Source organism: Anopheles arabiensis, chromosome 3 (genome assembly GCF_016920715.1).
Source record: "Anopheles arabiensis isolate DONGOLA chromosome 3, AaraD3, whole genome shotgun sequence".
Classification (NCBI taxonomy): Eukaryota; Metazoa; Arthropoda; class Insecta; order Diptera; family Culicidae; genus Anopheles; species Anopheles arabiensis.
Window position 1 is genome coordinate 89,753,301 of NC_053518.1, and position 27,710 is coordinate 89,781,010.

The 27,710-nt window shown below is 39.8% G+C and overlaps 3 protein-coding genes and 1 long non-coding RNA gene across 10 annotated transcripts; all 4 read right to left on the minus strand.

The window, feature by feature from the left end:
* Nucleotides 1–5,092: 5,092 nt before the first annotated feature.
* On the minus strand, nucleotides 5,093–8,029 carry LOC120904343. Of its 3 annotated transcripts, none has more exons than XM_040314260.1 (3): nucleotides 7,895–8,029; nucleotides 7,004–7,097; nucleotides 5,093–6,540 (listed from the first exon to the last, which is right to left on the minus strand). In XM_040314260.1, exons 2-3 carry the CDS (start codon nucleotides 7,034–7,036, stop codon nucleotides 5,242–5,244), a joined length of 1,332 nt encoding a protein of 443 aa, XP_040170194.1. In that variant the 5' UTR covers nucleotides 7,037–7,097; nucleotides 7,895–8,029; the 3' UTR covers nucleotides 5,093–5,241. The 3 variants fall into 3 exon arrangements, with proteins under 3 accessions (XP_040170194.1, XP_040170193.1, XP_040170195.1); XM_040314259.1 differs by having other exon boundaries at nucleotides 7,004–7,241; XM_040314261.1 differs by lacking the exon at nucleotides 7,004–7,097 and having other exon boundaries at nucleotides 7,895–8,024.
* A 926-nt stretch (nucleotides 8,030–8,955) lies between these two features.
* On the minus strand, nucleotides 8,956–12,727 carry LOC120904361. Its single transcript, XM_040314281.1, has 2 exons — nucleotides 12,646–12,727; nucleotides 8,956–10,587 (listed from the first exon to the last, which is right to left on the minus strand). Exon 2 carries the CDS (start codon nucleotides 10,521–10,523, stop codon nucleotides 9,381–9,383), a length of 1,143 nt encoding a protein of 380 aa, XP_040170215.1. The 5' UTR covers nucleotides 10,524–10,587; nucleotides 12,646–12,727; the 3' UTR covers nucleotides 8,956–9,380.
* Nucleotides 12,728–13,624: 897 nt separating this feature from the next.
* Nucleotides 13,625–16,188, minus strand: LOC120904168. Of its 4 annotated transcripts, none has more exons than XR_005739710.1 (3): nucleotides 16,049–16,188; nucleotides 13,954–15,345; nucleotides 13,628–13,882 (listed from the first exon to the last, which is right to left on the minus strand). XR_005739710.1 is itself a non-coding variant. In XM_040313977.1 (2 exons), the coding sequence occupies exon 2, from the start codon at nucleotides 15,280–15,282 to the stop codon at nucleotides 14,131–14,133; it is 1,152 nt and encodes a 383-aa protein (XP_040169911.1). In that variant the 5' UTR covers nucleotides 15,283–15,345; nucleotides 16,049–16,188; the 3' UTR covers nucleotides 13,625–14,130. The 4 variants fall into 4 exon arrangements, 1 of the variants encoding a protein (XP_040169911.1); XR_005739712.1 differs by lacking the exon at nucleotides 16,049–16,188 and adding an exon at nucleotides 15,533–15,552; XM_040313977.1 differs by having other exon boundaries at nucleotides 13,625–15,345.
* A 618-nt stretch (nucleotides 16,189–16,806) lies between these two features.
* On the minus strand, nucleotides 16,807–18,485 carry LOC120902919. Of its 2 annotated transcripts, none has more exons than XR_005739505.1 (3): nucleotides 18,174–18,485; nucleotides 17,978–18,077; nucleotides 16,807–17,889 (listed from the first exon to the last, which is right to left on the minus strand). It is a non-coding gene; the product is annotated as an uncharacterized LOC120902919 (long non-coding RNA). The 2 variants fall into 2 exon arrangements; XR_005739504.1 differs by having other exon boundaries at nucleotides 17,950–18,077.
* Between the last annotated feature and the right edge of the window lie 9,225 nt (nucleotides 18,486–27,710).

A 27,710-nucleotide genomic window follows, 5' to 3' on the forward strand; every position in this document is an offset into this window, starting at 1 on the left:
TCGCTTGTCAGAGGCTTGACGGTGATTTGACAGTCTTCGTAATGATGTACAGTGCTGTGGTGCTATTGTATGTCACTCAGCATTGGTTGTTGGTTTAGTTGCTCTTTAATGAATGTATTCCTTCACCAATACACCACGGATACACCATAAAGGCGATGCAAGATAGCATCAATTGAGCTGCCCAACAGACCCGCCACCCCGAGTAAAGCTGAAGAATGCGGTCCTAGCACATTGGAAATCGAATGTCATTAGTTCGCTTGCAGTTTTGATCGCTGTATACTTGATTTGCATCTCGCACCATCCACTCTGGTTGCACTTTGTATGCTAACGAGCAGTGCGTGGTAAGCGTGGTTGCCTGGCAGGAAGAAACCGACTGCATCTTGCTCGACAGTGGACTGGAAAGGGCAATTAATTTGCTTACATCATGGTGGTTTTCCGTCAAGTGTGCTCATGTAAGCGATCGAACGAACGAGAACCGATGGTAAGAGATGGGCACGGTTGGAATGGGGTAAAATTGATTGATTAATTAATGTTTGCAGCATAAGCTGCAGTGTACGGCAAGTTGTTCTATTCAAGTATTTAAAGCATCATTTTGGAATGGTTTACACGGGAGCTAAAGCATCCCATTATCGTCTAGCGTACTGACATAACAACGTTAGCCAAGAAGATCAACGTTACAACACTCGTAACACGCAACTGTGTTTCATGTTTTATTATTTAAAACATTAAAATCATCGCAAAATCCTTTTGCTTCACACTTTGCCATGCTAATTTGGGTTCGTTTCGTTCCTCCATCCGTAACAACTGTATCCAAACCCTTCTCGCTGATTGGCCTCGTGCCAGTTCATTCTCCAGCTTCGGACAATCAGAGTGCTCCGGTTCGCAGGTTTTTCCGATTTTTAAGGACACCTGTCAGACCCATGTCACCGACAGCAGCCGCCGACACCGACGGCCAACTCTGTCGCACTATTAATGAGCCAACGAACTGGTTGGTCGGCACAATGACCTTAAAACTGGGACGGACAGACATAAAACAAGCGCGGTAATGGTATGGTGTGTCAATTTATAAACTTTTGCACAACTTCGTTACAGGCTTCCTGTTTCTGTTGAGTGTTTGCATTTCGTTAGCTGTTTCTTTGGATTATTTAGTACATTTGTAGTATTTCTGATTTATGTCTATGCCTTAGAAGGAAGAAGTCCATTCCACGTATAACAATATAAACATAGCCAAAGCTTTTACTATTCATTAAAAGAGGCTCTTTTCCTATTATACTTTCTTTCGAGGTTCTATCCACATCAACGACTCTTATGCATTTACTTCATCCACCTAGAACGAAATGGAATGTTTTAATTGATCACATTAATTATGTTTCACATGTTTCACGATAAAAGAAGCTACCAATCGAACTCGTATCAATGGCAAAGAAGCCTCGCTAGCCTATTCTAATTACATGCTTTTCCTGGAACTCAGAACCTCTTTCTGGGTAGTGCTAGTCTGTGTTTGTGTGCGTTGGAAGGAAATTGTATCGTAAGGAAATGATAGTTTTCCACCCCACAGAGCATCAATATCGATCCCGGAGTGGCTGCTGCTGACACCACTCGGTGTATTGAGATGCACTTATCTTGAGCGTTCTTACACGGCTGAGTGACGTTAAGCAAGCGCTTAGCAGTGGGTAGGAATGACCGTTCAGAACATTTCGTTACTGTCATCTACATCCAGTGCTGCCAATAATTTCATGTATTTGTGTAATGTGTTCAACAGAGTGCAACCAGCTAGCAAAATGAAGCAGAAAATAACACAAAGCTCATTGGAGAAACCTTATAAAACCTTTAATTAAGTGTACGAAAAACAGACAAAACATTGATGTAACTTGCAAAGCTTCCAAAGAGCTCTTGAATTGTACTGCTTCATTATGAAGTGAGCCTTCCCTTCCTTACTTCCAAGTAATGTACCATCCATGCTGTAGTTCCTCTTAATCCTTATTATTAATTCCGTGCAACGAGTTGCCGTTTAAATGATTCCTCTCTCTCGATCTCTCACTCTTCCAGCAAGCTCCACTTCTTCCAGGAATGCGGAAATTCAACCACCGAGCGACAGGAGGATGAATTTTGATCAAGATTTAACCGATCGCACACAAAGGCGCAACGGCACGGCACCCGTCAAAGGTGTGCAAGAGAGGAGGAAGAAAGTTCACAATCATCTTCATCTTCAGCCACACTGGCTGCAGGGTATTCAATTTTTGAGACTTGTGATTGAATGCGGGAAGTAGTAGATGGTGGTGGTGGTGGTGGTGGTGGTGGTAAAGGTGGTGTGTTAGGTTAAGGGGGTGAAAAGTTAGGCTTAATTGAAGTGCAAACCCCACAATGAATCTCGTCTCCGGGAATTCATGGTATCGGGTTTCGGGTTGCTCTTTCGATTTAGCAAACGAGAGGGCTAGCATTTAACCCTGTTGTTTGGGCAAACCTTGTACCATTCAGGGTGCTGGTAGTGTTGACACGGAACGAAACTTTTGTGACTGATTGACCGTGGTGCTTTTGGTTCAATGCAGAAACTTAAAGACAAACAAATTTAACTGTTTTTTTTTATTCTGTAATTGCTTCGCTTCATTTTAGTGAACGCGAAACCAGCTACAGCTTGGATACAAAAGCGCTAAACAATGGCACAGCATTTCCTGGCCGTACGGAAAGCTTAAGGGCCATGAATAAACTGCACGATAATAATTCATTCAAATCTTACGAAACGTGACACCGGTTTGCAACGGTAGCTGATCCTACATTATTCAAAATAATTCAACCGCTCGATGAAATCCAGCAACGCGCGAGTCTTTCCACTTCTTTACGAGCTTACCGTGGTTTCCATCACTCATAAATGTACATCCCACTGGCTTCGCTGTGCTGCATGCGACATTTGCATCCTTACCAAAGTGATAACTGTTCGGAAGAGTTTCGCGTTCGGTAAAAAGGATGGTTGGAAATGTGCGAATGGTAGGGAAAACACTCTTCACCTCCATGAAGGAGGCACGCCTGTCTACGGCAGACTTGTCGTTGACGGAGGCATTTTAATCGATGCTTCCCTGTCCCTGTGGATGAGAGCCCTAGCGCAGGCAATACTGTGTCTAGCGAGTTTTTGGTGGGGCTGTAAGAGCATTTAATCTAGCGCTTTGCATGCTGCAACGTAATCATGATCCAAGCGCGTTATGTACGCGCTTCACGTACCTTGCGAGCATTTTAGTCATGGCACCGTTTGTTTGATTCGTGCTCGTTGGCACTTTTATTCGCTCGTATTTTATCACCGACGCGAGCAAACACTTGTACCGGCCCGGTTGAAAAGTCATTGAATTAGAGTTGCCCGCTGTAGGGTGCTTTCGTTTCACATTTCGTTATTCCTGTACAATGCTTCATAGTCAACAAGGCGTAATTAATATTCGCGCGGAGAGCTTTTGCTAGGTCATTCGCGAAATACATTCCACTTCATGATACAGATAGGAGTTTTTCGGTATTAAAATTTTATACCTACATACTTGGAATTGAGTTATACATATTGCACCAATGAAAAGCGATTTTTTTTTGTTGGGATAAGATGTGTATAAGAATACTCAAACACATTTAGCCGGTGAGTGTACATGGTGTGTTTGTGAACACATACTGTAAATCACGATTTTAAAAATCACTGCCATAGCGCAACGAGACCTTTTACCTGTCACCGGATCGAACTTGAAACAGGAAGTAAGGAATTGTCCATAGTGGCACACCTATGGGAGCATACCAACACACAGACAGAGCATCCAGCATTCAGAGTAGGGATAGTAGAGGTCGAACAGGTTCGGCTCAAGTGAAACATTCGATTACATTCGAAAGATTACATCGTTTGGGTGTTTAAGAAAAAAGTTAGAGCCGAAAGTAAACGTGAAACACAATACTTCATTGTCGTTGTGAATAAAATAAGTGTATGATTTAATAGAAGGAAATGGTATTCTTCACTATGTTCCTTTACGTATTAATATCCTTATGCAATAAACATAAATTTTTCATTGTACATTGTGCTTCCCCACACCACATATAAAGTTATTTCATTGCTATATAAACAGTATTTGGTCAACATTAAAGCAACTTAATTTTAAATTCTAGATTTAAAGTTAAATCGAGCCAGATGCACGAAAGTCACTGAATCTGAAATGTAAAGTTAAGAAAAAAAGAAAAATGATAAATATTTCATACAATAATGAATGGCTAACGAGTTTACCTGATCCAATAATAAGGACTTGGAACACTTGGACTGATGTAAAGACAAGATGCGAGTTTGCTTTTGGTTGTTAACTAAAAAATTAACAGATTCATAATGACATAATGACATCATAATGACATGAAACTTTAAAAAACACTCCTGTATCCGGGACTTTAAAGGGCGAGGAAAAGGGCACTACTTCTGTCGTTATTCCTTAATTCACCTTTCTCTTGTTCCCATTCGACGCAACGGTCGATGCCCTATCCCCTCAGTGCTTCTTCAATTACATCAATTACATTTTGGTATTACTAGTTAATTAGGCCCGGTTACAGGGTTATGCAAGATAGATGACTTTAAATTTCCAACCCTCAGAATTCCGAACCCTGACCGATCCTGGGTCTGATTCCGACATATCCTGTAACATATCCCATATGGGTCATTGAACAGATCCAGATCCTATTCCGAGCCCTGATACTTCTCCCTGTTTATTTTGGTACCAAAATAGTACTTGACTCTATATCAGTCATTGAATCCGGTGGTCATCCTATGGTTTATTTAGTCCAGTGGTTATCCTACAGGTCGGTAAAAATTTTGCCGTTACATTTTGATATGTCCACCTAAAGTAGGACACCTATCTTCTAACTTTGAGGCTTCCTGGACAGTTCCTTAGATCACTTATTCCCAAAAAAACAACGAAAACGCGTTTGACTATTGAATTATAGCTGTGATTTGATTTTTTTGTTTCCTTGTTTCTCAAAACACTCGACACAAAGTCGTCGTTGTCTTTCCCGTAGCCAAAGCGATTGCCATTGTTTGGATGTTAACTCATCAAAAAGAATCCAAGCTACCGCTGTAAAGTAACGCTGATCAGGCTTTAGTAGAGTTTTATTATAGAGATATAGATGACCGATCCACGGCCCGATCGATTTCGCCTGTTACTGCGCCCTCTATCTGTCGAATTCTAATGATCAATAAAATCTACCGTTTGATTATTATAAACAATATCAGTATATAATTTAATTCAATAAATAATCTGATTCTTCTGTTTCACATGATTCTTCTGATTCATCTGATTCTTTTGATTTTAACGATTCTTCTGATTCTTCGGATTCATCTGACTCTTTCGTTTCGTACAATTCTTCAAATTCATCTGATGCTTCTGGTTCATATAATTGATCTGTTTCATAGCTTGTTTTTTGATTCTCATATTTATGTTGAAGTTTGTAACCCTCCAAACCCTTTTCAAACAATTTTAAACTCGTTGTGTTTTCCATTGTTTCTTTTGCCTTTCTTAATTGTTCTACAGCTTCTTCACAATTTTTCTCATCGCCAATCTCCTTATCATAAAATTCTATAACTTGTAGCCTATATGTTTCAAAAATAGCTAGATTTTCAGCTGTTGGCCCAGCAGAAAAATTTACTGAAAACAATAACTTTATCCAACCATATTGGCGCAAATCGAAATTTCCACCGCTCTTGCCCCATTGATTAAACATTTTGTCAACCCTTTGAGTGTGTCCTGCGTGTGTGCTTAGTATTCTGTAGAGCTCGAAATTTAATTCTTTTAATTTCTGCCAAATTATAATAATTCGTATCACGTGAGCTCTATGTAAATCCGGATTATATGGAGTGCCTTTTATATGAGCATCTTTGAATGTACTAGCTCCGTCTTTAATTAATTCGTCAAATAGTATACCCGTTTTTTCAACAATTATCCTAATTTCTCCGGCAATTCGTGGAGTATGAATCACTGATCGTGAAACAAAATGAGTTTTTCCTGTGTGTTGTGCGATTTCTTCAGAATCTTCATCTTGGACATTTTTTGTAATTTTTTTATGCTTTTGAATTATGGGTTTGGTGTTCTTATCTTCCGCTTCTTCGGTTGTCTCAACCAGGTTCCTGCAGGTGGTTTTAGGATTGAGGTTATTTATTGGTTTTTTTGGATCATCACCATCACCGCCGGTGCTTCCTGTCGAATCAGTTTCTTCTGATCGTGTGTTAGTGTTGGTTTGTGCGTTGGAGTTTACTGGTTTATTTCCATCGTTTTTCTTAATATCACGATTGGTTTGATTATGTCCACTATTTGATCGAATGAATAATGTTTGTTTCGGACCAGATAAGGAAATATTTGGTCGTGTCCTTATTGTAGAAACGACAGCTTTTACAGCGTAATACGCTAACACAGTTCCTACTATGGCTATTTGAACAGAGGCTTGCGGGCCAAGTAATGCTACGATACGAGGCACTGCCATTGCTTTTCCTCCTACACCTCCAAAAAGGAATCCAAATAACGTCATGTTTGCAGAATACAGTAGCTGAAAGAAAAATAAAATATGTATACTTTAACAACTAGACGTTATGTCCATTGAATACTAAGAATAAATAATTATGGAATTTTGTGATAGAATTTGAATAGAAGAAGAATTTTATATTTTTTCTCAAATCTCAATCAAAACTGTGTTCAATCAAAATGCAGAAAGTGTAGCTGAACTGAAGTATAAAGAATTTTTAACGCGAAAGAAGATAAAAAGAAATTGTTACTTCTTAGCCGATCTCGTGGTACAGTCGGGTGTTGTGCCAAAAGAAAAAAATCATAGAGCAAGAAGAAATGAATCTAAATGATTGAATGAAGCGTGTGTTACTTATAAAACCACAATTATTTTACAACAGTTTTAATCCCATTGGTAAAACATTCAAAATGCCATTGTGTTGTAAACTATTAGCTATAGTTTAATTATTTGTATGATTTTTTATGTCTCGTAAAAACGGCAAACTTACCCTAGTATGGACTTGTTGTGGGAACGTTAGCATTCAATTGTATTGTTTCTTTATTGCTTTGCTTAACACTTTCGAACTCATTGCCAAACCATACCTACAAAATAACATTGACTCAATATACAGCCATTTTGCTGATAGAATGCGCTGTTATGCGTATAAATAGAAATATCGGAGCGTGTTGCTATTGAATAAACGCTGCCGCATAATATTCATAGACTCTGGCATACGACGGACTTTGCTTGTAAGTGGAAAGAAAGAAAAGGGAATGAATGGTAAAAAAAGAACGATAGAAGAAAATTGTCTCTACAATTTCGTTCTGAACATGTTTTGTTCAGATTAATCAGTTAATCAGTTATTGTTCAGAGATTAATATCAGCACGAAGGTTAACAATAATTAACCCTCGCCATTTAACTGTGAACAATTTTTTTTTATTTTCATTCAATCAAAAACCACCCTTCGTGTGATAAAATTTTTCCCTGCTGGGTGGTTCTACCGTAGAGTGTTTATTTCTACCGTAGAGTGTTGTTCAATGACAAGTCAATCCATATATATTCGGTTCCACGGAACATATGTCTACACAATTTGTGGACGTGTGAACAATTTCGCATTCCATCTAATGTTATCTTACACTACTGGAAGATTCATGATAATCACAAGAACACACCGTTTCAGCTATGTTATTTTGTTTTCATGAACTTGCCGTATTTTGTTTCTGCAAAGATTGTTCAGTAGCCAATGCATAGCTTTATATCAAAGATGTATTACTGAAAAAGCACATTGCACTCTTCATCCCCTTACAACTTTTTAAATTCGTTGTGTCTTAAATGAACGTTTATAATTTTGGATAAAACACAACATAAAACTAAGCTTAATTTTTAGATCGAACATACCAGAACTGTATTGAAAACACTTGAGAATCCTCAAAATCAGCAACTGCACTGCTCAGTCCACACTTTGATCCAATCAACTACTTCTATTCAGAAGTACTGACCGCTGCTCATGCGCACTCCGCTTTATATAGCGGAAAATAAGCTTCGATGTTTTGTTTTTCATATTAACGGGTGTCTGATCTCACCCTCTATTATTAACATTTTGAATCGCTTTCTCGACTCAAACTCGACAAATACTCGAGAGTGCGAATGCCGATATGTATAGTACAGTGCGTTCAATAAATTCTATCACACTTGAATAATTTGCTAAAAATGAAGTTCCAAATTTTAAATGTTTGTTGAGTTAATTAACATTCAAGATGTTCTTTGCTGAGCACACGGTACATTAGCATCCAAAATGGGTTGTTCACCTTTGAGCAACAATTGCTTTCTGATATTTAGTATATTAATTTATAATTTTATTTATTAATAAATATTATTATTAAACATTATTATTAATATTATTAAAAAATTAATTAATAATATTAATTATTAAAATAAATATTATTAATATTAATATATTCGATATAATACATTTATATCTTATTACATTGCTGAAAACCTTCACCAAGCGTAGTACACACACATAAATACGACGCCTTGCACCTCACGTTATCGCGTAGATCATGCATGTATTCGTGCGGTTCGTTACTACACAGCGATAAATAGTTGTACTTGAACTTATATAACTCCCTGTAATTGAAAGTGTTTCTGCGCATGTAATGTAGTAAAAATGGATTTTTGTGTCTCGATTTTTTTTTAATGATTCAAAGATTATCAATGCATTTAAAAACAAGCATGACTAAAGCGTGACTCAACTCGTTGGCCTGCTGTAAGAAACCTAGTGTACGAGTATACAGGTAAAGATAAATAAAGATAAATAGAGGCGAAAAAAGTCTTAGGTGAAAAAAAGTAGAAAGGTCGCAATATTTTATTTAACTGTAACCCACCGACACTCCCCAGCTTATTCCACCCTTACTCACCTGGCTTGTTAATCGATAAACAAATATCAACTTTTTGCATATCGTTTTACACTATATTTTATACTGACTTTTCTCATCCTTTCCGATCCATCTGAGCTCAATTGTACTCATTTTACATTCAACTGTTTTCTTTTGTGATAAGTTTGCATTGCTTCTCGCGACGAATGTCATGTTGAACCGGCTAGCCTTTGTACGAAAGTGCAACGATACAATTATTGAGGAGATATATCTATGGTCTCAACGCCTCATAACTGCTGACGTGCCTGCCCTGCCTAATGGCGAATCCGCGTCTTTCAACCTGGGGGAAAACCTTACGATCGTTCAAAGAACTTCACATCGCTTCTTACCTCTTGTGGAATATGTTATTAGACACCTGCATCATCTCAGTTCTGCTGCCTACATTCAGGATGAGGGATAAACACATGAGTTAAGCCATAGACGAAAGATCAGCCCTTTTTAAACTACTACAATCTTTTTCTGGGATTGTTGTATCTATGTTCCAGATTGTATCCTTCGAGAGCATTTTCAAACAATTCTTCATTCGTTGTGTTTTCCATCATCTCTTTTGCCCTTCTTATTTCTGCCATGTCCTCTTCACTATAGTTCCGTTCGTATCTTAATCTTATCTCACTGTCATACAAATCTAAAACTTCTTGTCTATATGCTTCAAAAATTGCTAGATTCGCAGCTGTAGGACCTGCCGAAAAATCTACTTCAGACAATTTCAAAATCCATCCATACTGCAGTTTATCAATTCTTCCACCAATCCTGTGAAACACGTTGAACACCCTCGGAATTCTTTGAGTGTGCCCTGCATGCCTGCACAATATTCTATACAACTCGGGATAATGTTCGCGTAACATCTCAAAATTATCCCTAAACCGTAGCACGTGAGCTCTTTGCAGTTGGCTATCAGGTGTCGGTGGCCGTATATACCCATCCCTGATTGTGCTGGCCCCGTCTTCAATAAGATCTCTAACGTGGTGGCCAGACCTGTCGGCAGCTCGCCTGATTTCTCCAGCAAATCGTACGGTATGTACCGCTGTTCGTGAGTGCAAGTGAGAAGCTCCAGTGTGTGGTTCCGTTTCATCCGATGTTTCATCCTGACAGTTGCGCGTAGTTTTTAAGTTTCTTCGTCGTCTGGGATCATCGTCATCATCGCCAGCGTTTCTTGCAGTTCCAGTTTGTTTTGATTGCGTTTGTTTGTTGGTTTTTGTATTTTGTTGTGATTGTTTGCTTTCATTGTTACTCTTACTGTTTGTACAATTTTCATTACGACTGTTACGTCTTTCTGACGCGTTTCCAGATTTTTGTTCTGTAACGTAATGGGCATTACACAATATGCGAACAGTGTCTACGCTTGTCTCAACAACAGCAGATGCAACTGTTCCCACAACTTCAGCAGTAATTGCAACCGTCTTAACAACCGCCTTTCCAACTACAGCCACCGTTTGCACAGCAGCCTTTACTATGATGGGCCCAGCGAACACACCACCTAATACAGCTAAAGTAACAGCGGCTTGCGGACCAACTAATCCTACGATGGGTGCCACTGTCGCTGATTTACCAACCGTTCCTCCTAAAGCACCCGAAATCAATCCAGCCATAGCGATTTTTTATCGCACTGTGTTAGATATTCGGTAGGTGTTGGTATGACACTATAAATAGTAACTGAAAGAAAATTAAATTGGCGTAGTCAGTATATTGAACAAATAACAATCAGAAAATGTCTGAAAAATAAGATCGACGCAGCATTTTTAACTTAAAATATCAAACTACATTAAACAATTTCATATAACGTATCGTCGAGCGTATCTTAATTGTCTTTTAAAAAAATCATTCTCAGACTTTACTAAGGCCATTCTCACAATTAGCAATTCATTAAATACATGATTTCCTCCTGCCTGTCTTCATGTTTTGTTTCCTCGTTTTGCTTCGGATTTTCACGTCTGAACGTTAGTAGTATTACATTTAATTTATATGTTTAAGTGATCTTTGTTCGTTGTATTACTTCTTCATGCCATAAAGACCACCCAGAGCAGATTAAGCCTATTGATGGCTGTAAGCGATCATACAAATATAGGCCCTTCTAAAGTATCTAGCGAGAGGTTGTATGGGGAATTCTAAACCAGAGATTGAAAGGGAGTGAACAATCAGTATGATTCGACGGTGACTTAAACCCTCTCGCCACTGCTCACCATCATCTGGAGCCGTCCAGAATCGTCCGGATTTGTCCGGAGTTGGAGTCATCCGGAGTCATCCGTAGTTGACCAGAGTCGGAGTCGTTCAGAGTTGGAGTCGACTGTAGCCTTATGATTATGATAAGTCCCTCATAGTACCACAACACTGGTTTGAGAAGGACAGAAGTATCTTTAAGATAATATTTCTCTGATACGAATAATGAACTAAATTGTACGAGCAAGTGGTGACATTGGATTTTCTCGATGCGATGTTTTTTGTGGTCAGGCATTTCATCTCCTGCTTCTACTCCGACTTCTGCTGATTCAAGTTGAATGAAACTGCTATTTTAAAAAGAAAAGCTTGCTGTAGAAGTATACGCCCAAAGCGAAAGAGGCAAAAAAAACATCAAGAAATGAAATGTCTCCGATCGACTAATGATTTCGATTTTGCCGGAGTAGGAATCGAACTGGGCCGGTCTGGTGCTACAGTCGTCAACTCGTACGACGTAAAAACATGCCCGTCATGGGTTCAAGTCCCGAATAGACCGTGCGTAGGACTGACTATCCTGCTATAGTAACAATAAGTCACTGAAAGCCAAGCTCACTTCACTAGTGGGTACAGGCAGAGCTTAACCACGACAACGGTTGTTGTGCCAAAGAAGAAGAAGAAGAAGAAGGAATCGAACTAACAGCAGCCGGAGTTCCAAAGTCGTGGATTATTCAGAGAGCACATTATATGATTTCATTATAAGCTGAGTTTAAAGTTAATGTGTTTAAATGTTTATAGAATTCAGTTTCTATATTTGTGTGTTTATAGAATTCGTTCTAATAATTATCAAGAACCTGCAAACCTGATCCGGATACATTAAGTGTTACAATGTTGTAAACATTCTTTCCAACATCAGCTGGTTGCCGAGTAAAGAGGGTATATCACATTTATCAGTTAATTGATAAAGTGTCTGTTTCCCTTTCCCTTGACGTAATGATCTACTCGGCGTAAGCGCAAATTACTTTCCATCATTCGCGGAAACAGCCAGAGATAAGATATTAATACCTGCCTGGTCTATCGAAGCACAATCGGTACATACTAGCGGATGAAGCTAACAACGATAACACTTATAATAGCATTTCTCGTGATACCTTAAACTCCAAATTCTTGTTATTGAACTGCTACAAATTGTTATGAAAGAAAACAAACTCTGAGTTGGGTAAAAACGATTTGGAATCATCAATAAAACAGTTGTTTGCACTACAACACTAACAATCCATATTATTGCAAAATGCACAAAGAAAACAAGTTCACTTGAGGTACAACAGGCTTATATACGCATCTGCCAACGGACATGGTAACCGAATGCATGCTCCTATTTTTGTCTCTGTTTTTCTCTCCTTCTCGATGTACGTCTAACAGAACAATGACAATATTTTCTTCTCATCAATCCCGACGGGTCTTTGACATTATGTCACAAACCAATTTTCAAACCACTTACACTACCACTCACGAATGCTTTCGTACACTATGCTAGACGATATTCACAAACAAGCTCACCTGCGTGGGTGCGTGATCTACTTTCAATAACGATTTGACTCTCTTCGAATTGCGAGCCTCAAACCGCATTCAATTTACTTGACTTTCGAACTACTTTCAACTCTTCCAGACTATTTATATGTTTTTACCTGTATTACAGATGAATCATACACATCGCATTGATCAAAACTGAGAGAGTTTAGGAGAGTGAGAGAATACGTTAGTATGAGAGAACGTGCATTACTTACATTCGCTCATAAGCCAACCAGGTATGTAAGTCTTTATGTACCAAATGCTGATATGGCGCTAATCATGATGAGCATTTTATGGATCCTGGGTACCTTGTACGCGACTTCTGGGAAGCGGGCAATCTAGTTTCTACTGGTTAGTGAAGGGTCAATGTCTGGTGTCCTTGTGGTAGCCTCTTATTGCGAGAGTCTCTTGTTCTACCGTGTTTGCGATCGTTCTATTACAGGAAGATACAAGTTTATAACAGTGCGTGTTCAGCAAGAGACTAAGAAGAGTGATTGCGTGTTTATGTGTACGAGGCATACGAACGATTGCACATTGCCAATTGTTTGCCGATGCATAGTTTTTATTGGATTGGTTTCAATGCATTCGATCGTTTTAATTTGATATGGATTGTTTTCCATGCATTCCATGCTACCATAGCGCCACAAGACCCTTTACATGGCACTGGATCGAGTCTGAAACAGGAAGACAGGAATTGTCCTAAGCGGCACATCTACGGGAGCATACCAACACACAGACAGAGCATCCAGCATGCAGAGCAGAGATAGTAGAGGTCGAACAGGTCGAACAGGTTCGGCTCAAGTTAAACTAGCAGACCGTGGTGTATACAGGGCATTCGATCGTACAAGATACCAATAATTTCGAATATCGTGTGTGAGTATGTTTGAGTTGTCGTTGCATTTCGGGTCGACCAAATATTGCTTAGAATTCTCGACTAGAAACATTTCATTTTGGTTGTAAACAAAATCAGATTTTTGTTGAAATGCAGATAAGATGTATATTTATAGTATTTGTTAACATTTTCATATACGTGGTTATATTTTGCGCTGATTCAAATGAATAGGTATTGTATTTAGTTTTTGTGTGTACCTCCACCTTGTTTAGATTTATTTCATAAAGTATAAACACCCCAAGTATGTTGGACTTTGCAACAAAGATATTTCAAATAGTGAATATGAAACTCAGATTAACCTTAGTCGAAATTTATCGTAAGTGTTCCATCCATCTGAAAAAAAAACCATTAACAACAGGATAAATATTTCAAGTCAATATTTAGAATACAGAAAGACTATTTACCTGTTTTAATGCAGATGATCAACAAGCATGGCATAGCTCACTTACTTTTCATTGTTGTTAAGCTATTTAAACTCTTTCTTCGAAGCATTTGCGTTTGTCCTTTTTTAAATTCTTTTTAGTTTTGAAATGTTTGCATTCGTTCAATATCGTTTGTAAAGAGTTACGAAATGTATACTACTACAATCTTATTCTGGGATTGTTGTAGCCATGTTCCAGATTGAATCCTTCCAGAGCATTTTCAAACAATTCTTCACTCGTTGTGTTTTCCATCATCTCTTTTGCCCTTCTTATTTCTGCTATGTCCTCTTCGCTATAGTTCCGTTCGTATCTTAATCTTATCTCACTGTCATACAAATCTAACACTTCTTGTCTGTATGCTTTAAACATTGCTAGATTCGCAGCTGTAGGACCTGCCGAAAAATCTACTTCAGACAATTTCAAAATCCATCCATACTGCAGTTTATCAATTCTCCCACCAATCTTATGGAACACATTGAACACCCTCGGAATTCTTTGCGTGTGCCCTGCATGCCTGCACAATATTCTATACAACTCGGGATAATGTTCGCGTAACATCTCAAAATTATCCCTAAATCGTAGCACGTGAGCTCTTTGCAGTTGGCTATCAGAGGTCGGTGGCCGTATATACCCATCCCTGATTGTGCTGGCCCCGTCTTCAATAAGCTCTGTAACTTGGTGGCCAGACCTGTCGGCAGCTCGCCTGATTTCTCCAGCAAATCGTACGGTATGTACCGCTGTTCGTGAGTGCAAGTGAGAAGCTCCAGTGTGTGGTTCCGTTTCATCCGATGTTTCATCCTGACAGTTGCGCGTAGTTTTCAAGTTTCTTCGTCGTCTTGGATCATCTCCATTATCGCCAGCGTTTCTTGCAGTTCCAGTTTGTTTTGATTGCGTTTGTTTGTTGGTTTTTGTATTTTGTTGTGACTGTTTATTTCCATTGTTTTCCTTATGGTTTGTACTATTTTCGTTAGATCTAGTGTTTGAATTATTTCCTTTCTGTTGCTGGCTTTTGATAGGGGGCAGTAATATAGTATTTCTATTCAAAATAATTTCGGCAGTTATTTCTGCTGTTTTTTCCACAACTTCAGCAGTTACTTCTGCTGCTTTAACCACCATTTCGCCAGTTTTTTTAGCTGTTTTAACAACTACTTCTGTAACATCTTCAACTAAGTCAGCAAACGCCTCATTAACTACTTGAGCAACTTCTTCAAAAACGGGCGCAGCCGCCATATAAACGGCTGAAGCAACTGTGGTTTCCAACAACCCTGGAACTGTGGAAGCCGCTACCGTTGTCAAAACCAATGTAGCCATTGCAATTCTTTATTGCACAACGGCAACAGTTGTGACGACGAGGTAAAAGACCGCTTTGGGTAACTAAAAGTAAACAAACATTGGTATAGTGAGTATATTGAACAGATAACAAATAAGAGACCATCATGGGAACGATACAACAATTCAGAAATTAATGATAAAACAGTACTAGCATATTCATCCTTATCACTATAAAGGTCCTGCAAACCTGACCTGGTTGCATGAAATGTTACAATGTTATGCATCTGACCTTTCTGACATCAGCTAGCTAGTACTATAGCCGAGTGAAGATAATATATCACATTAATCAGTTGATTGATAAACATTTCTTCGAATTGGTCTCGGAAACAGCCACAGATAAGATATTAATACCCGTCCGGTCTATCGATGCACAATCGGTACATGCTAGCGGATAAAGCTAACAACCTTAAACTCCAAATTGTTATTATTGGACTACTACTGATTGTTATGAAAAAAAATCTGAGTTATAAAAAAAACTATTTGGATCTATCACTAAGACGGTTTTTTTAACTACAACACTACAAATTCAAGCCATTTCAAAATGCACGAAGAAAACAGATTGTTTTGAGGTATAACAAGTTGCGAATCTACCGTCGAACACCGTAACCGAATACTTCCTCTCATTTTTTCTCTGTTTTTCACTCCCTCTCGATATGCCGCTAACAGACTAATGTCAACATTTTCGTCACATCAATCCTGACGGGTCTTCGAAATTATATCACAATCAAATTCTCAAATCACTTACACAGTAATCGTTCGTACACTTTCCCAAACGTTTCTAGCAAACAGGCCTAGCTGCGTGGTTTGCGTGATCTACTTTCAATAACGATTTGACTCTCTTCTAATTACGAGCTTCAAGCCGCATTCAATTTACTTGAGTGTATGGTACTGCTTCCAACTCTCCCAGACTATTTATATGTTTTTATCTGTACTACAGATGAATCATACACATCGCATTGATTAAAACTGAGCGAGTTTGAGAGAGTGAGAGAATACGTGAGTTTGAGAGAACGTGCATTACTTACATTCGCTCATAAGCCAACCAGGTATGTAAGGCTTTCTATACCAATTACTGATATGGCGCTAATCATGATGAGCATTTTATGAAACCCTCAAAGCTTGTACGCGACTTCTGGGAAGCGGGCAATCTAGCTTGTACAGGTAAGTAAATCGTGCGATCGATCTATTAGGGGAAGATACAAGTATGATACAGTGCGCGTTCAGCAAAACACTAAGAAGGGTGCTTATGTGTTTATTTATAGGGAACATACGATTGCGCATTGCCATTTTTCGCCTTAGTTATCAATCGACAATTTATCGTTTCAATGAATCCGATCGTTCTACTTGCCATGAGTTGCATTCCACGAGCATGAAGTCTTACCGTTATATTGACTCCTTTAAACTATTTGCAAATATATATGACACATACGCAGAATGCATTGTCTTAAATTATTTTACATGAAAGTAAATATATTTATAAGTTTATATGGAAAAAAAATCTACATGTTTAATTCAAACAATATTTCATATTACAATATATTGTTCTTCGTCCTATTTTCCCGTTTTCAAATTAAAAATTGATCAGCAAATATATTCAATCCCACTAAACACTTAATTGTATGTTTTTTTGTTGTTGTTGATAGACACAGCTCTTCAGCTGTCTGCAATAATTTCCTACCTGAATTTGTAAGTACACAAGAGCGCATGCGAGTAAAATGCCTACCTAAATTTTGTAAAACTACCCTAGCATCCCCTAGCTAGCATTACCGGGCTGCTGGTACAGCCGTCAACTCGTACGACTTAACAACATGCCCGTCATGGGTTCAAGCCCCGAATAGACCGTGCCCCCATACGTAGCGTAGGACTAACTATCCTGCAAACATTATTTTGTATGCGAAAACTGGCACACTATACTCGATAAACTTCTATACAAAACAATGCATGAACAATACATGTACAATAACTCGTTAACTCAGTTTGTACTAATTAATCAAATCTAACACGGGTCCCGCCTCCTTAACAGCGTATGTCTATGAGTGAACCAATCAGCATTGAGTTGTTAAACCCAATAATGAATAAAGTTTGGAGACTGAAGATATAACAGTTGATAATCCGTCTCGATACACCTGAACATAAGGTTTCACGTATAACACTGGAACCACAAACGTCGGTCGTGACTGTTGCATGTGAACGATTTTGCTTTTGTAGTTCAGGGCACTCTTAGCGACATTCGAAGGACAGATGCTCCGCTGATTCTGCACCACTGTACTCGTGGAATGACAATTGAGAAGACACTTCAGTTACGGCTCAGTAGAAGGTTTGTTTGGCGATCTCTCTGTAATGCTCAATTGGCTTCTACGAGCTATCTATGACATACGTATGGCACGAACTGACGCTACCCGTAAAGTCCTTTTAGATCAAGTGCAAGGACAGAGAAGGCGTGATAAACACGCACGAAGGTGCCAATGCGCCGTAGATGCGTTCGCCATCAAAGCAAGCAGAATGTGTTACGCCAGACGAAGACACGTGATCTTCTGCACCAGGTCAAGATCACGTCATCCTTCATTTTAAAAGCGTTATGTTAATCTGTAAACAGAAAAATAAAACTGTAGTTACATTTATGAAATTTAAGTTACAAATTTATACCTCGAAATTTGGTTTCGCAACTATGTACCTCTATTCAATGTACTTGCTTGATCATGATCGGGTTGTGTTTTCTAACGATTCGTCATTCCTTCGATACATTACATTCCATATTTCCAAAGATCAACGTGCTGGGCAATGAGAGAAATGAAAAACTGATTAATAATGTAAATCATTTCATAGCCTAAACTGATAACACATCTAAATGATCGACAAATGGGTCATACCTTCTTTTCCGAAGCAACTTTTTCTAACCATCTGTTCGAGCATTTCGTGTCCTTCGGTTTGTTATTTAAACGTGTGCCTTCCATGAACTTTATACAGGATGCAATCATTTAGAATGTGTATTTTAGAGAGCGCATTCTAAGAATATCCCGCGTCAGGATCTGATTGCGTAGCGCCTCCGCATGTAGAGTAGCTGTATTGTTCCGATTTTCATGCTGTAATGTTTGATCCCTAATAATCGTCAGCTGCAGTTCTTTCCTTTTTTTATAATTCTTACACATCTTCTTAATTTCCTTAATATTCTCCCTTATCTTCTTCTTATTTTTATTAATATTCTTCATTTTACCCTTCTTCTTCGTTTGTTCATATTCTTCATCTTATTCCAAAAATTATTCTTCTTCTACGACAGTTAGACGTTGCTAACGTGAGGACGACGTTGATGGACGGTCGGTATCGATTCCCGACGATTCCGACGTGAAATTTTTTTCTATCGAATATACCACCGGTTCGCCCCTTATTAATCTATCATATATGTTAGATTTGCATTTTTTAAGGTCAGCTGTAGGATCATACTTTTGAATTTTTTTATGAGCTTGTTCTATTTCACCCGATATATTAAGCCTTCGTTTTGGTCGACTGCTACCGCTTGTCGAGTTTGCATTTGGTTTGCTTCTTTTCCTATTGCTTTTATTATCCTCCCTCTTCATTGTGCAACTCCGAACATTCTCACTTGCTCTACTGAAAAAGTCTTTGACGTACTGGCGACTGTTGTCAGGTTGGGCAAAGTCATAGCTGTGCACAAACTCCTTCAACAATTTCGGTTGAATATTGTCAATATCTCCTGCAATATTGCCAGTCATGTTTGCTTCTTTGTACACATATTCCCTTCTCCCTAGACAATTCTGTAGCATTGCTAATGCTTTCAACTGTTCAGGCGTTGTAAAGTTCTCTTTCTTTATTCTCAACTTAACGCCATGCGCTCGATCAAATTTGCCTTCTCTCAAAGCATTAGGTAGTTTATCAAATGAGTTACTGCCTCCGCTTTCAAACATTACTTCCCAAGCCATGCCTGAGATTTTCATCGCTGCCTGTATCGTTGCTGCTGCCTCTATAGGGTAAACCGTAACGCGGTTGAAGATGTGATCTACTGTGTTTCTTATTACGATGCATTTGGTTTTCCTAAACTTTTTTGTTGTTAAATTTTTCCCTCCAGAAAATGTTTCAGATTTGCGAGACAGTGGAATTACAATGCTGTGCAAGTATCTTTTATTGCTTTTAAATTTCTTCTCCAGCTCGTCGCTTTCGGGCGGCTCTTGTCTCCTGCCCCCAATGCAATTGAACGCCTTGATTGGATACCGATGCCAACCCTGCCTAATGTGATGTTGTATGGAAGGATCTGCCCTTATTGTATCTGCGATTTGCTTCCTAAACTCATCAGCCGTCATATCTTTCAGCTCGGGCATGGCTTCGCACAATGCCGCATACATACAATTATTGCCGTCAACGTTTTGTTGGTTTTCAGAAAATGAGAAATGACCGCCGGTCAGCTGTAAGGTTACCTTTTTAGCGTTCGCCGCTCCGGGCTCTCCGGAAGCAAACGTTTGGCTTATGCCGTCCTCCGCCTGCACGTCAACTATAAGTGCATCAGTTGGTATGTTTTTGGCTTTCAAAAACTTCTGTATCACTTTTGTACATGCATCTACACAGGTTAGATCCATCGGTACACCCTCCTGAATGATATCCGCAAACAGCGCAGGACTCTTTGTTTTGTACATGATTTTCTGCAACTTTTCGTGATACTGATGTTCGTGCAGCTTTCGTTGCTCTTCCGGTAGCGCATCGTGTGCCGCTTTTTCTTTTTTCACCTTCTTTCTCAATCTTCTTTCTCTGATTTTAAGTGGCACTCGTTTGATATGCCTTCCAATGCGTTTTAATGCATCGTGTAGCAATGGTTTAATGAAATGCATTGTGATGAGTTTCCCAACATGCTCACTCAACAGCGCTCGCCATTGGCTGACTGTTTCGCTCTTAAACTTATCAAACCCATCCTCCTTTGGTGTGGAACATTCACTCCCGTCCGCATTGACTACCCTTGATTTAAGCTTTTCACACATCTGCGCATCCATTGTGTTAAGAAATTGGCTGACTTCGTAACCCATTCTACCCAACTGTAAAGCCCTTTCGCCCCAAACCCATACCGTGCCTAATGTGCTCAAAATCTTCAGTGTGATACTTTTACTCTCCGTTTTCTGCAACGCACTTGCGAATCCGTGCGATAAACTGCCCACCATTTGTCCGACAATGGACACATAACTCTCCCAACTGTATGTTCCAAATGATGAATTTATTTCCTGTATAAGCTGCCTAGCCCTCTGTTCTCCCAGCTGATCGTACACTTGCTTCAGGCTCTGCGTTGCTTTGTGATCGTCTACTTTGCTCAACACCGTGCGCAGCACTTCCGCAGCCAGCCCATTGACCATCGATTGCAAATAATCATCGACGATTGTATCGACCATCACGTTCGCCACACCTTGCGCAGCACCTTGAACGATTTTCATGCCCACACGCTTTAACGCCACGGTAATTACTTTGTTTTGGAGTTTCGTACCGAGCTGGCTACGTGCCGTTGTTGCGCATATTGATTCCCCTTCGTTACAGAGCCCAGAATTGAATATTTTCTTCATGATTTTCGATTGCTTGACTGCACGAGAACACAACGCTGCCACGCCGGCGGTAATCCCGGTAAATAATATGCTTTTCATTTTTTGCACCGCATATTCCTTCCAACTGAAATGACCGGTGTGAAGGGCATTCACAGCATAGCTTATGTCGTTAAGGCCTTCGCTCATAAAACTGCTTGCAACGTGCGTCAACCAACCCACCGAGCAGAACTCTATTAAGCCACCCAAAGCTATTTGGCCCAGCCCTATTAACGCTACCGCAGTAGCCTTACCAAGCATTCCCTTCTGCTCTTTCAGTTGTATCAGTCGCTCCAATCCGTTCAGATTGAAAATATACTCTTCGTCTATCGTGCCAAAATTAATCTCCGTATTCTTAGTCACCTCTTGAATTGATTTTAAATATATTCCAGGAACTTTTAGCCCTACAATGGAAGATTTAAGCGATTTCAACGAATTTATTACATGCGTCTGTGTTGAAGCTTCGCGTATCTTGCGCTGTTGGTTTAAATATTGTACTACCGTTTTGCCTATGTCGTAAGACACGGTACCAGAGCATTTCAGGGTGATCGAAACTATGCTTTTGAAATCTTTCTCCTCCCCTATGTCATAGTAACTTGTTACACTCATTTGCTGGAACTGTAGTTGGGTAAGCTTCGATGCATTGTCCCACATTTTTGTACCTATCGATCGTTTATGTAAACATTTGTTTTTGATTAATTCACTAACCAGCTGATCTGCATCAGTGGTGGGGATCGCAAGCACTTCTGTGAAAATATCTCTCCACTCTGTTTTGGTTAAGTTTTTCATACATATTTGTTCCATTTGCTCATTGAAATTGTCGTTTTCTATCTTGCATGGTCGAATAATATTCTGTTTTAAAAGATCTTCAAAGAAGGACACATAGGGACGACTTGCTAGATTGATTCGTATTACTTTTCCATCGCCGAATTCAAGCTCCTCTAGTTGGTCTTTGAGGTGCTTCAATTCCAATCTGTACGCAAAGCAACCTGCAAGTAACGCCCTTACCGCAGACTCATAAACTGGATACGATGGCACCAAGTCATCCTTTTTGTCGTTAAAACTATCCTTGAGTTTGTAGGAATTACCCACACTAGGTTCTAAAGTTCCTTGTTTCATCAACTCATTCATGATGAGTTCTGCTTCAGTCTGTTCTATATTTGCTTTCTTGATCAAATCCTGAACAGACACAGAATCGAACCATTCGGGCACACATGATAAAAGCTTGCTTTTGTCGATATTTGCCTTTTTATTGATGGTGATTATACCCTTTTTAACAAGCATTTCATACTGTTGCCTTCCGAAAGCTTTTATAAAATCATCTTTTTTAAATATATCCATACTGACACGTGCTTTTGACTCTTTATCTTCTGTCTTCGTGCTGAGTTTTACCTCATTTTCATCTGTTTTTGCTTTCTTGGACAGATCAGACACAGAATCGGACAATTCGGGCACACATGATGAATTTTTGCTTGCATCATCATTTGCCTTTTGATTGCTGGTGGTAATACCCTTTTTAACCAACAATTCATTCTTTTGTTCAGCGACGGTTTGTTTAAGATCTTCTTTTTTAGATATTTCTGTACTTACATTTGCCTTTGAATCTGTATCTTCTGTCTGCTCGTACGTTATCCAATCGTGGTATAAAACAATCTGTTCGTTCGTTAGTTCAATTGATTGTTTTAATAATTTCTCTTTTGTTATCATTTCCTCAATAGCTTCCATCAAAGAGAGATTCACTTTCTTCAACTTGGCATTATCTACCCTTACGTACTCCTGTATGTCACTTATAACCTTCTGCTTGTCTAACAGGTCCCAAAACTGTTCTTTACTAGGAAGTTTGAAGGTAGATGCACATTCCTTTAAAAACTTGTCCTCGTCAATCTCTTTGCCAGCTCTAGCAGAAAAAAAGGCTCTCAACTCTTCAACCGGTATGCCATAGTCTTCATGGATAGCAAGCAACTGCTGGTCGCTTACGTTTTTCCGCACTTGTGGTTTGGATGCTATCTTATGGTCAGTGAGATACTTACAGATACGTTCCGCTTGATCAGCTGTAATATTATCATCCGACACAAACGCGTCAGGAGTCACCGCATACCCTAGTATATCTTCAATCGATCGTGTGAACGATAGATACAGCTTTGCAATGCGCTCCTTTTGTTCCTTGTAGTCGTCGTACGAAACGTGCATGTTTTTCGATTTTCCCACAATGCCAGCAGCCTGTACAGCGGCTGTATGATGCGCTTCAAAAAGCTTCATCGCTGCACGCAAATCTTTCTTGAACTGCTCGATCGTTTCATTACTCGTTCCATCTTTAGTCTGTTCAATTTCAGCCGATTTCATCACCGTGTAGGCACGATAATAGTATGCAGCTTCACAAAACTGGGGCTCAAGCTGTATAACCTTTTCGAACAAACTCATAGCCGTTTTATAAGCGTACATCACTATCCTTGCGTCGTCAAATGTTTTCTTAACCATGTTTGTAAGTTGTTTGCCTGCCTTTTGTAAGTCCTTCAACATCCCCATTTTCACATGATGCTCAGCGAGATGTTTTCCCAGTTTAATCATACGCATCGGATTCCCCGCAACCCAGCCTTCCCACAAGCTGCTCAATAAATAAGACCCAGTGCATTCTCCCGACTGAAAGCTTTGCAGCTTGTTCAAAAACGTCTTCAGCACCGGTGGCGTACGCTTTTCATCACATTCATGACTGAACTCTTCCATCAAGCTGCTGTGCTCGTCCAACCAGAACGCCCACTGATCGAGGCAGCTTTCGAGCAAAATAGCTTTAACTTCTTTCGGCACATCGACGTTGTCTAGAGCCTCCCTGTGCTTTTCATACACCTTTTTGAATTTGTTAAAACAATTCTCCTCCGTCACGATGTGTTTTTTGTAGTGCGACTTGACCTCCGATATGCGGTACAGCTCATTTTTATCTCGCTTCTTTTTCAGGTCAATTATTTTGGACTTTCTGAACTGCTTGCGGCCCCGCACCATCAGTATCATCCGTCCGGATCCTTTGTCTCCGCTTCTTGCCGCTCTTCCAAAAGCTTGCTCCTCAATGCGAATGTTTTCCGGAAGGTACGTCAGAATCACATGCAACCCGCCCGCCTCCCTCACTTTATCCGAGATGCGTATATCGGTTCCACGGCCCGCCAGGTTGGTTGCAATGATGATCTCTCCTTGCTGTAGCTTTGCAGTACCTTGCACCACATCAAACTCTTCAAAGTCCCGCGTGTAGGTGCTAATGTGTAGCTCACCCTTTGCCTTTAAGCACTTTTCCACACTTTGCACGTCATTGATCGTATCGCAAATGATGAGAACCGATCGATGCTGCTCGTTGACTAGGGTGTCCACTTCCGTCCGAATGCTTTCCAGCCATTTGTTGTGCCCGAGACAAATGATTGGATCGTACTCGTCGAATTGTTTCGACTTGGTCGGTGGTATGGTAACAAAATCTACCTGATGTACCTCTTTCAGCAAGTGCCTTTCACCCTGCGAGCCGAGTGTACCAGTTAACCCGTACATTCGCTTGTACAGCTTGAAATAGGACACATTCGATAGGAAAACCGCTTTCAAGCTTTGCATTGACAATTTACAGCCATGTTTTAGCTGCAAAAACTGATGCAATGCTTCGTCCCACTGAGAGCTTCCCTGATCTGTTCCGGTATCTTTGTCGAGGATCACTATGCTACGTTCGGTTTTTACACCGGACGCCATAAAGCTTACCACGTACGAGTGATCAGGCTCCATCAGTAACGCATTGATAGCGCTGTCGATCCAAGATGTCAAGTGTCTTTCCACAAACTTTTTCAGATAGTTAGGAACAATTATATGCTTCTCGCGATTGACACATTCGGTCAGTAGAAAGCTTAGCCTATGCTTATATTGAGCGAACTCAGGAGGCAATACTTTTTCCAATCTTGAAGAATCTATGGCATTTTTCACAATGTTTGACTCCGTATCTATTACTCCTCCATTTACTAAACACTGCCAAATCGATTTTACTTTTTTGGTGCTTAAGCTTGGATCGAGTTTCTTCAGATCGTTGAAACTGATCCGATCGTATAGATTGTTCATTATTGTGTCCTTAATTTCATCCGTATCAATGTCTTCCGGATTGCCCGGGGAAGAATTGACCACCTGCCAAATAAAAACATACACCGACTCAAGCTTATCCATTCCCGGTATATCGTGCGACAGGTAAAGCATATTATTTCCCTTATCAACCAACATACTGTCCACCTCGTCGACGATAACGCACGAAAAATCACGATCACCCAGTATGTTTTTGCCATAGAATTTATCCAGCAGGTAGTCGCGCTGAAAGCTTGCCAAATCACCGTACACAACCTGATAATTCGAGTAAGCTTCTTTGCGCTGTTCAAGGTCTTCGCTACAGTTATGGTGAACACTGACCCCAAACAATTCATAGATATCTTTGTTCACCTCTGAATCACGCTTAGCGAGCACCGGAGAGCTTGTTACAATGTCCACCTTGTTGTGGAACAGAGCCTTTACGATCGAAGTTGCTACGACGATCAACGATTTCCCTTCACCGGTGGATACTTGGGCCAGAGTGCTTTTCGTGTTCGTAAGCAACGCAAGAATAGTAAGTCGTTGAGTATCGCGAAGCCGAAATCCTCTCTTCAGCTCAATCGCTCGATCAATTACTGCAAGCATTTCTGCGTAAATGTGTACAGTGTCATCGTTTGTTGCGTTGTGTAATTTAGCACCAATTGTTTCTTGCCAAATTTTGATGTCACCATACGTAAACTTTGCCACCAACTTCTGATTATAGGATGTGTTTACATCATTGATGTGTTCAATGGATGTCCGTATCATGGGAAGATTGTCGAGAATCCTCTTTGATGTATTTTGATCACTATCAAGTATTTCTGCAAGTTGCTGTATATTGAAATCCTCCAGCTGTGGTTTGTACTTTTGCTCCATTGTAGCGATCCAATCTTGCAGTTGAGAAGCCTTTAGATTGTGAATTTCTACATCCGTTAAGAGCCATTTTTGTTTCTGTAAGTTTGATAGAATTTTCAGCACAATTTTGGAGGTCAGGTGATCTTTGACTTTCAAACAGTCTATCAAATCATTTGCTTTACTATATCCAAATGAATTTTCAACACAGCTCATGTAGTAAGAAGCATCGCTGAGCCGATCCTCTTCATTCCATTCTACTAAAGCCTTCAGTTTGTGCGTCCAGTAATGTTCCTTCAGAAAGTAGCCCCACTCCGACAGCTTAATTCCATCGAAAGCAATAGACTCTATAGGGACACTGCTTAGCAAATGCAAAATATCGTTCATGCAGTCAATAGTGCAAGTGCTTACTTGAAGCTCATTGAACAATGTCACCAAAACATCTTTGCTCATCACTTTGCTCATGTACGCACGCCATTGCTGTTTGTTCGGCAATTGTTGTTTGAAATGTGTTTCAAGATACAGAATTAATGCCTCGTCCACCCAATTCTGTTGCTGATAGGCTGCAACAATCCATGTGTAAGTGAACGCTTCCTGTCCACCGTTGGCAATGCTATCGAGCAGCGAGTTAATGAACATGCTCATTTCATCCGCAGATATGTGCCGTCCTTCGCACGAAAATCGTTGCAGCATACATTGCAACATCCGTTTCTCATTGGAATATGTAACTTTCTCCAACATTTTTCTTATGGTTACACATTTCTCCTCTGGAAAGTAGCTGGCCAACGTTTCCGCTGTTACTTTATCATTTGAATCATTTTCTTCATCATAACTCAGGGTGCTGGCTATTGTTTCAACATCAAATAGTGTTAAAAACTGTTCGATGTCTCCAATAGTAGGCAAGTAGTCCAGCTCCATCAGAATATTCCCGAAAAGAATATCTTTGTACAGACGTTCTTGAGCCATTTGTAAGTACTCGGCGTTTATTTCCATCTGCACTAACTCATCGTCTCGGATAAGTATATGATTTGCCGACGTTGAAGAAGGATTGTGATCTTCAAGAAGAACATACTCAAAGTCATCATCAGTAGTATACTCTCTAAGATTGACATCAAACACATATGCCAAAAACTCTCTGCAGCTCCCCGATGTCGCAACTCCTTTACTTTGAATGTATTCGATGAACTTTTGCTTCACCTGCTCATCGACAATCATTTCACTCGTTTCATATTGCACTTTTACCCGCTTTGCTTCATTCAAGCTATCGTAAAGCGATTTCAAAGCTTCATCTTTTTGTACGGCTTTTCGAAATGCGTTATCCGTTTCTTCATCACTGTCAGCGTCCCAAAAGGGCAGAAGCTCTTTGTGTTGCGGTTTGGACAGCTCTCTGTAGAACTTTTCCATACATTCCTCTATCTTGTCTGCATATTCAGTATCCAAAACGAAAGACTTAATTGCACGCCGTAATACCTCATCATCATCTTTCATTTCTTGTTTGATAAAAGTCACGATCTTGCTGCGTGTTTCTGGAGTGTTTTCGTACAGATACTGCTTCATTGAACCCAGAATCACATGAGAGGCTTGACCGTTCTTTTCTTTAGTTTCTTTTAGGAATTGCGAAATTGTTTCTGCAGTGTAATCAGGTTGTGCTTCACATTTGCGGTACAGTGGTAGTAGCTGTGGCAGTTTTTGCATGGCTTGAAATTTGTATTTCCTAAAGAACATTTCATCTATTTCATCAATTGTCTTGTTACCTTCGTCTGTGTCCGTATCTTGAAGGTAACTTGTACGATCAGTGGCAAATTTGCTTAGCAATTGGATAAGATCCTTTTCATTCACGGTTTTCGTACTGTACGACAGCCAGTCATCTAATTTGAAAGAATCGCAGTTAGTTGCATTCCCTTCCTGATC

What these genes read in the sequence shown, in the direction of transcription:
- LOC120904343 (XM_040314260.1), bottom strand. Translation starts at nt 7,036, where the DNA reads ATGCTAACGTTCCCACAACAAGTCCATACTAGG. An exon ending in CACAACAAGTCCATACTAGG is followed by an intron (nt 6,541 to 7,003) that starts GTAAGTTTGCCG and finishes TTTTTCTTTCAG; the next exon opens with CTACTGTATTCTGCAAACAT.
- LOC120904361 (XM_040314281.1), bottom strand. Translation starts at nt 10,523, where the DNA reads ATGGCTGGATTGATTTCGGGTGCTTTAGGAGGAACGGTTGGTAAATCA.
- LOC120904168 (XM_040313977.1), bottom strand. Translation starts at nt 15,282, where the DNA reads ATGGCTACATTGGTTTTGACAACGGTAGCGGCTTCCACAGTTCCAGGG.